At 48.7% G+C, this 9340-nt stretch overlaps 1 protein-coding gene across 7 annotated transcripts in view; it reads right to left on the bottom strand.

Annotated features, from left to right (window-relative positions):
• LOC119364703 overlaps nt 1–9340 on the bottom strand; it is a 25652-nt gene that overhangs the window by 15514 nt on the left and 798 nt on the right. For 5 of the 7 annotated variants that reach the window (XR_005175045.1, XR_005175044.1, XR_005175043.1 and 2 more), the window contains exons 2-5: nt 5000–5072; nt 4846–4921; nt 2105–2396; nt 1244–1375 (exon numbers count right to left, since the gene is read on the bottom strand). Coding sequence is in view for 2 of the 7 variants with exons in the window: in XM_037630203.1 (XP_037486100.1) it covers nt 4865–4921; nt 5000–5072; nt 6386–6525 (270 nt within the window). In the remaining 5 variants the exon portion in view is untranslated. Of the gene's footprint in view, nt 1–1243; nt 1376–2104; nt 2397–4619; nt 4922–4999; nt 5073–6385; nt 6526–8645; nt 8933–9340 lie in introns of those variants that run through there. The other 2 variants (XM_037630203.1, XM_037630204.1) reach the window with 2 other exon arrangements.

Below are 9340 nucleotides of genomic sequence, written 5' to 3'. Positions count from 1 at the left end.
GAGGCCGCACGGCAGCCATATGGAAGGGGCCACCGCCCTGGGCCTAGGGCAACCCGGTGGCCCAGCGCAGGTGGGCCGGCCCAGGGGGAAGGGGAGCCACCCGGCATGGCAGAGATGCGGCCCAGCAGGCGGGACGGGCCGGGGCCCAGTAGCCCAGGGACACCAGCAGCCCGGCCCAGGCGGCGGGGGGGGGGGGCAAGGGTTTCCCTGCCAGGGGCGAGCGCCGCCGCCACCGCCGACGCGACTCCGGCACAGGCGGCCAGGGCGGAGAACCGGAGGTTGGAGGACCCGAAGGTCGCGATGAAAGGCCTGTATGGGGAGGAACGCAAGAACGGGGTCGGGGAGGAGCCCGCGGAGCGCGGCGCCGAGGAAGAAGGGGAGGCCGCCGGGCGGCGCCAGGAGGAGCGGGCGGTGCCCCGGTCGGAGCGGCCAGCCACGCCCCACGAGCAACCGCGCCGGTGGCGAGCGGATCCACCAGTCAAGCACGCACCTTGGCCCTCCTCCGCCCGAGACGGGCTCGAGGGCGTCGCCGGCGGCGACCGCGGCGCACGCGGGCCTGCAGCAGAGCCCCTCACGTGGGGGGCTGAGCTGCCAGCCCGGCGCGGCGCGACGAGGGGCGGCGGCGAGCGAGGGGGCGGGTACGGCGGGAGGCGGGAAAGGCTCGTCGTCGGCGAAGTCCGCCCAACGGTTCCGAGGCGTGGAGGGAGCGGCAGCGGGAGCTGCAGGGTAGGAGGGAAGAGGCGCGGCCGCCGGCGCGGGGCATTCGCCGGAGGGGGCGGCAGGAGTAGAGGCGGGAGGCGCCACCGGCGACGGGCACGCGCCGTCGCAGGCGCCAGAGTCGCCAGAGCTCGGGAGCGCCATCCGTTTTGATGTCACACGCTAACAATCATGCTGCCATTTCAAAACTGGCCGCAGGGATTGAATAGGCCAACCCCCTCTGATCCCCATGAAACTCTCTCAATCCACGTGGTACAGAAAACCCTAGTAGCCACTCGTGGAACAGAAAACACGCAGGGACGCTCACTATGCTGCTGCTGTTGTAGGAGGCTTAAAAAATAGAGAGATTTATGAGGGGATGGAGATTAGTGAGCAATTGAGGGGATTGGTGGAGGAGAGGGATTCACCAAACCCTCTCAAATCCTCGTACCCTTTTGGAGCTACAAAACCTCCCCTATCAAACAAGGCCTCAGGAAAGAATGCATTTTTCCACCGAGCATGGCAAGTGAGGCAGAAGGGCACTTACCGTTGGGAGCCTTTTACAGTTGAAGTAGGCCTCACATCAACGGACTCGCTGGTGAAGTTCTCCCCCGCACACACCACACGACAGCCTCTGGAGTATATGACTCGACAATCGTCTAGCAGTTACGGTAAATACCTGAGAAAAATATTAAATATCTTCATCAGCTAATCCATAAATCACAATATAATTCAGCTTAACAAGTAATGAACATACTAGAATATTCTGTAACTTAAGGCATGAATGAACGAATGAAATTGGCTACAGCCAAAAATAAGGGCACTGTTCAGACTACAAGCTTAAAATGTCTCACTGTCTTAGTTGCAGAAAAACTAGTCCAATTTCTTTCTAGGGTGATGTAAGGTTCTTTACCTTGTTTTGATTTGCTAATTGGGTGGGTTATAGGCATCTTTATAATAATTAACATAGCATTATTTCTTAAGTACTGTACAACCATCAGACCTTCTATAATTACACCATCCAGTCTCAACAGATTGACTGATACTTAAACAATTAAGTGCAATAAGCTACTCCATTTGAACAAGCAACCAATACCCAAAAACAACTGGGAACTAACATCCCAAAACCAACTGATATCAGTGTCCCAGCCAGCCAGCCACCATATTTTTAGAACATAAGAACAGAGTCAAGTCACACAACGATTGTGGACACATGACAAACTGACAGGGTGACATTGCTATGAAGCCTCCAAGAAATTTCACAAAAACAAAAAATTAAGCTGTCCATACACCTTGGCGCCTTACAATAAAATAATAGCCTCCCATATAAACCATCATCAGACTAACGTCAATCTAAAAAATGTTTAAAAAATTCAAGCTTTCGGACAGCAGAGAGATGAATGATTACCTTGGATCTAGAAGCTGCTACAAATGTGGGAAGCTCCAGTGGTGTGGTTTGTGGTTGTACGGGATGTGCAGCTACCTGACAGAGCTTGTGCACCCCAAGGCAAGAATGAGGCCTTGCTGAGGCGGCGAATCCGCATTGATCGATTCTGGATCCATCCACACGACACGCCACTTACAAGCTTCGTCGGTCGGCATTGACCACTCCTCTGCGCCTCCTCTGATGTTCCTCCGTGGAGGAGGAATCAGCGGCAGCGTGGACGGTAGAAGATGGACGTGGGAGGAGCCGCTTCACACTGAAAGAATCTTAGTTAGGAGATAAAAACATAAACAGTGTGCTCGGTTCATATAAACTAATATTGATGATTATCATGAAATAAAATGCATGATCAAACTGCATAACTTAAGTGTTCAGATCAGAGTTGTGACGGTGACAAACTAACTAAGAGCATCTCTAGCCGCACCCCCAGAACGGCCTCCCCAGGCGATTTTTTCACGCCGGCGCCGAAAAAACGGCCCAGTCGCGCCCCCAAAGGCCCATTTTTCGCCGGCTCGGACCGAAATTGGCGCCGGCGGACCCAGCCCGAACCCGGCGCGCCGGCCGAAACGTTTTTGGCGCGAAAACCGGCGGGCCCTCCTTGGCAGCGACTCGGCTCTTCTCGCCGCTTTGTCGTCCTCATCGCCTCGGTTCCCGCGGTGAATCAATGCCAAAGCTGCCGCGCCGGTCAGCCTCCTCCATTGATGCCTCACGGGCGGCGCAGTGAAGACCGGATGACGCGCGTCCCTCGCCCGCCACGCGTACACACGACAGCCACGCGTACGCACGGCGCCTCCGCCTATATAAGCCGCCCCCAGCGCGCCGGTGACGCACAGACACTGCATCGCCGACGCCCGCTCCTCCCCCGTTCCTCCCTCTCCCCTCGCCGTCTCTAGTTCAGCCATGGTCGAGCATTTCCCAGGCGATGGTGCGGCCGCGAACGGCTTCGGCCGCCGCCACCTTCACGAGGACGAAGCTCGGCTCCTCTTTGAGGCCGAGTACCCGGTCCCGCCGGACATGCGGGTGCCCGGGGCGTGGAGGATCAGCACCGGCGGGGTCCCGGTGCCATCACCGCCCACCGGGGCGGCGTGGCATGCGGAGATTGCGCGTATCCGCGTCTCTCTGCCGCAGGCGGCGAGGGAAGGTCCACGGTACGTCCCCGACAGCCCGCTGTGGGAGCCCTACTTCCGTCGCCGCCACGCCGAGCAGCTCGAGGCCACCAACGGTGTCGTGCCCTCAGGGAGGCTCAACTCCGAAGGCCGCCGCCGATGGTGGGGCGTGCCCGGCCGCACGCTGGAGGCCGTCCTCGAGTACATCGAGGGCGGCAACACGCCCAGGCTGGAGTACCCCGCTCCACCGTCCTTCTCCCGCCGGCGTGGGAGCTCGTGGACGCCGAGGCACATGGACCCGGGGGCGTCCTCCTCCTCGTCCGGCCGCTCGACCGGCTCTCCCTGCCTCCCCCCGTCAAGCCGGAGCCCCAGGACACGCCGGTCAGCCACCGCACCCGCAGCTCCGGCGTCCGCATCGCCGACCCCTCCCCCGCCTCTGGACGCCTCATCCTCGTCAGGCCGAAGGCAGAGCCCGGCCTCCCCGCGGAGTACGAGGCCATAGCCTGGCGCGGCTTCTCTGATGAGGAGGCCCTAAAGTGGGCGCGGGACGACTACCTCCGCGACGAGATGGTCCGGCAGCACAGAGCCCTGGAGGAGATAGCCGCCCACAGGAGTGGGCGCGAGGACGAGCACGTCATGGTGATCCTCGACAGCGATGAGGACGAGGACGCCCCCGGACCGTCCAACCCGCCGCGCCAACCTGGGGAGGGGTGCAGCAGGGATGGTGGCCGCGGAGGAGGCGACGACGACGACGACGACGATGACGGCGGCGGCGGCGGCGACTACACGCAGTTCTACAGGCGCCTCGGCATGCAGAGCTTCAAGGGCGGCGGGCGGCGAGGAGAGGTGAGGGCAACAGCGGGCCTAGTAGCGTTTTTTTTTCTTTTGTGTAAAATATTTTAAATATGTATGAACTCGCCGAAGTTTGGTTGAATTTAGCCGTGTTTTAAACGAACTCGCCGAACGTTTTCTTTTTTTTTTTAAACAATTAGACGCGCCTGGGGGCGGCCCTGGGGCCGGCGACTGGGGGCCAGCTCGCCCCCAGACCGGTTTTTTACGCCGGCTCGCCCCCAGGCAGCGATTTTAGGCGCCTCCTGGGGGGCCAACGGCTGGAGATGCTCTAACAGTAGTGTGTACTACTAGAAAGCATATCTATTTCCCTAGTTGTTTGTCTGAAAACACAAGGAAAATGGTAACTAGAAAGAAAGCCGCACATAGATCACATGCATCAACTATTTTCTCATGTCAGCCATTCAAGCATCACAACCCTCTTCTAAAGGACTGCGATGGGCTAATCTCATGTTACCATATATACTTGACTAGTACAATTGAAAGTCCGAATAATTTTATTTGCGTGGACAAAAGTCAGATAATTGATATGTTTCCATGTGAGATTAAATCAAGTTACTGGGGAAAATCCATACTTTAACCATAACAGGAGCATAACAACACATACCCAATACAAAAAGAATTGACTAGTATAGGGTCTGCACTTGTACAACTCGTGGATATACAGTACAATGGCACTCGTGATCATAACAGGAATACAATGGCACCAGTGAGCAGATAAAGAACATGCAATATGCTAGCCAGTAGTACCATTGTGGAGTAGACCCTCTCATGGGACTCGTCGAGGATGGTGTTCCTGGCCAATCGAACCCCATGCTCTTAATACCTATCTTGGGAGAAGATATTGTTAGGTGCCTGAGATGATTAAGCAGGGCAAACAGAAAAGAACCGAGAATATCTTAACTTGCTTGGCTTTGAAGAACCACATTTGCTGGAATGACCCAAGAGATGCAAGGATGCTCTCTTCAACCGAAACACTGCACTCAAATTAAAAATATGTAAGACATGCCAATGAAAATCTAAAAAGATGAATCTCAACACTACCGTCCACGTAGACAGAACCGATCTCCCTCGCACCCATTCAGACAGTAAGCATTTTTTGGCAGTGCCCCTTCCCTATGGACACGAAAAACTTTACAGTTTTACTGGAATGGCGATCAGCATGCTTTCACCAAGTTTTATACCAATTTCAGGGCAACAACTTACAACCACTCATGTAGTCAAATCAGTAAAAAAACAATTTTACTTTCCACTGGCAACAAAAGCAAACATTCGAACTGCTCTGCTTCTAACAGGATCCATTGAGGATAGTCAGTGCATACAAAGACAAGCAAATATACTAGTCTAACCTGCTTCATGGATAAAAACAACAAAACTATCTCTCAAACAAAGGAGGAATAATTGAATCCGTGTTTCTGTTGTGTTTGGCTCTGTAGAGTGGGTACGATGTTGTCTGTCCATGCCAATAGAGGAATGATTGACTAATGTGAAGGATTAATAACCAAAGCCCACTAAATTTTAAACCTCAATTGCTAAAGTGGATAAAAAATGGTTGCGTTGATTAGGCCCATGTGACAGAAAAACAGTCTCTTCTAGAAGAAGTAATAGGAAGGGCAAAGATGTCATGTCCTCTCATGATACCTCACTACACGCTCGCAACAACAGCAACTACAGCTCTGCACTGACGCACTAGTATATATACAGCAGATCACAGTCACTTTTGACTTCTCGAATATTTTTAGAACTCCTAATTAACCTATTGAAAATAGATACCCCTTGCAAAGAAATAACAAGGTGATTTTACCGCACTCATTTCAATTTGCAAACTGACATTGGAAGGTGATGTAAATATACAACAAATCATACATTTGAATTTCCAAATGGTTCGCTTCTTTTCATTCCACATGATTGTGGCAATAGAAGCTACACTGATCACATATAGGACAAGATCACATCCAGACACTTTGCCTTTGCTAAAGTCTTAATTAATCTACTGATTGCACATGAAATAAACACACTGTTAATGCTCTTGCTATATACCTGATCTGGCAAACACAACAATAGTCGCTAAATCGAGGAACACAAGAGAAACTCCAAGTCACAACCACCAAAAGCACCTACTACAGACCGACCTGTGGTATACCCTCATCCCTTGAACTGCATTTTTTTTCCTCTCAGAAAAGAAAATGCATTTTTCCTCTTAGGAAAGAAAATGCATTTTTTCTCCCATAATAGATTGCAAGAAAACACACGCCGCCACGCATGTCAAGTGAGGCAGAAGGGCACTTACCGTTGGGAGCCTTTTGCAGTTGAAGTAGGCCTCACACCAACAGACTCGCTGGTGAAGTTCTCCCCCGCGCAAACCACATGGTGGTCTCTAGAGTATATGACTCGACAATCGTCTAGGCATGAATGAATGAATGAAATAGGCTACAACCATAAACATGGGTACTGTTTAGTCTACAAGCTAAAAATATCCCACTGTCTTAGGTGCAGAAAACCTAGGAACCAGTGGCTTATTGCCAATCTTGTCAATCATCGGCTGTTGACATTTGCGGTTGTTATGCAAAATTGTTTTTTATTGGAATTATGACCCATCGACATAAAAAGAATTATATGTGTCAAGTACTCCCTCTGTAAAGAGATATAAGAGCCTTTTTAGATCACTCTTTGCAAACCTAAACGCTCTTATATTTCTTTACAGAGTGAGTAATGAACAATACAGTGGATAGTTGCTCCTATTGTATCATTAAACAAAACCATAAGACAGAATTGCTTCATTAAACAAACTTTGCCACTTGTGTTAGGATGTACAATGGGCCTATGGTGTCAGGTGTCACACAAAGACTTGTACTCTGCTCAAAGCCACAAAATGGCTAAATTTTGTGCGAACTTGATTTTTGAATATACAGTTTATTGACAGACTTGCTGCCATAATATACATTTAGTTTTGCAAATAGATAAAGTATCATATGCATGCAGTGCATAGCAGAGAGATAGATTAGGTTCTGACATTAACGAGAGATATAAATGATAAGACAACTTCATTTGTTGATCATGCTTACTCCCACATTGGTTACATTTCCAAATTTGGATTTTTCTTAGCAAGAGTGGGTCGACTACAAAATCTATTAACAAAGCTAATCAATCAGCCTTCGAAAAACAAGGGCGGATAAATCAAAGGCACAAAGTAAACATACACCCAATAGAAATATATTTTGCAAGCATAATCAAAATAATAAACTATGAACTGCAATTTCAGTACTAAACGGCAACAGATTGGTGTGGAAACTTAAAGGAAAACCATTGCCACATGTCTATGCTGGTTAAGTGACATCAATGGATAGCTCCTACATTAACTGATCGAATCCCTACAAGCAGTTTCGCCGTTATGAAATGCACATCAGCGGATGCACTCTAGCTAGGACCTCTCTGAAAAAAGTTTCAGTTTTCACACGCCTAATGTAGTGCAGTAAGCAGATTGCACGTAAGAAGTGATCAAATTCGGGACTTTCTACTCGTTATTGCAGGTACGAAATCTGCATCCCAATCCTCATTACACATACCTAGTATGCATCATGTTGGGGGCAACTTGTATGAGATCAGGCCTTGAGATGAGATCATGTGATCCAGTTATATTGGCCATTGGATTTCCATCTAGTGGTACAGGTACTGAAAATGCATCCAGATCCCTAAACGTATAAAGCATTCCCTCCGTCCAGAAATACTTGTCGCTCAAACAGATGTATCTAGCACTGAAATACGTCTACATACATCCGTTTGAGCGACAAGTATTTTCGGACGGAGGTAGTACAAGATTTAGCGACGATAATTGTACATTTGTAGTGTACGACATAATAGGTTTGAAACGGTACTGTACGTGCGAAAATACATGAAATGGACACTTCGTTCAAGTCAAAATGTGACAATATATACATAAGTAAAATATACTCCCTCCGTACGGAAATACTTGTAGGAGAAATGGACTTCGACAAGTATTTCCGGACAGAGAGAGTATTTGTAGCTCCTACTGTATACACACAATCAGCATACAAAATAAGATTATTATTTCAAACTAATGTACTGAACCCAACTCATTACAACAATACCAGTACACAAATTTGAAATGTTATATCAACGTTTGATAAGCATGATCTCATCTGTACTCTGTAGTACACAGCAGTTACACAATGCTTGTCGGCATATCCAAAAAATTGTAGTACTACACAGCAGTTACACAATGCCTGTTTACAAATGATATCAGGTGCGCAAACTTCTCTAAGATATTGGAGAGAACACAACCAGTTGATTAGAATGATTATTAGCTGATCAAATGAAGCTTAGTTGGTTAGAGGAGGTGATGTTTCAGTTGCGTAGGTCGTGATGGACCGGTTGCTGCTATGAATGTTTATTGGTCGAAGGCATATAAGTAACCGAGGAGTTGGTAAGTCTCACATGATGATGAGTTAGTTTCCAGGGAGTTACTTACATATGATAGAACAAGAAAGAAAATGAAATTAAAACTGAACATGCTAGATAAACTAGACATGAAAATAGATCACACATCAAGCTTTCTTCTCTACCAAATGATGAGATCAACATATTGGAGTTATCAGTTATGTCAATCATTGGCCATGACAAAACAAAAATTCAGTCAGGAAAAGGACACCTAATCATGAATTACAAACTTAATGGGACGAGTGGAACTTCTGTTGTTGCACACGGGGTTACCACTTTTCATAGCATGTTCTTCGTTCATATAAATCTGAATCCAGCAGGCACCTCCCCTAATCTGCGTCATGTTTGAACTGTGTCCAAATCTAAATTGGGAACTGATCTGCACCAACCAATAAGGCACCCAACAAGAAGCGGGCATAAAATTGGTGCACAAGACACAACACTACACTACATGATTTATTTGGTGCTTAGCATCGATCAAGACAGACAACTAGTTGATAAAAATGAAGATTAGTTGGTCCGAGGAGTTGGTGTTTCAATTGTGTAGGTCATGATGGATCAGCTGATGCGGCAAATGTTAATTGATCGAAGGCACACAAGTAGGTAAACGAGGATTTGCCAAGTCTCACATGATGATTGGATAGTTTTCAGGGATTTACTTACATGCAGTCTATAATTGCTTCGAATCAAACATCATAGACAAATGCTAGTCGTGGATAGGAGGTGTCCATCAGCCATGGTCGTCTGTACCCTTGCATAATCTATCTACCATAGGTAGGGAACTCAA

This window comes from Triticum dicoccoides, chromosome 2B, assembly GCF_002162155.2.
Source record: "Triticum dicoccoides isolate Atlit2015 ecotype Zavitan chromosome 2B, WEW_v2.0, whole genome shotgun sequence".
NCBI classification, from domain to species: domain Eukaryota; kingdom Viridiplantae; phylum Streptophyta; class Magnoliopsida; order Poales; family Poaceae; genus Triticum; species Triticum dicoccoides.
Note: the sequence above shows the minus strand (reverse complement) of the source record. Positions and strands in the feature narration are given on the sequence as shown.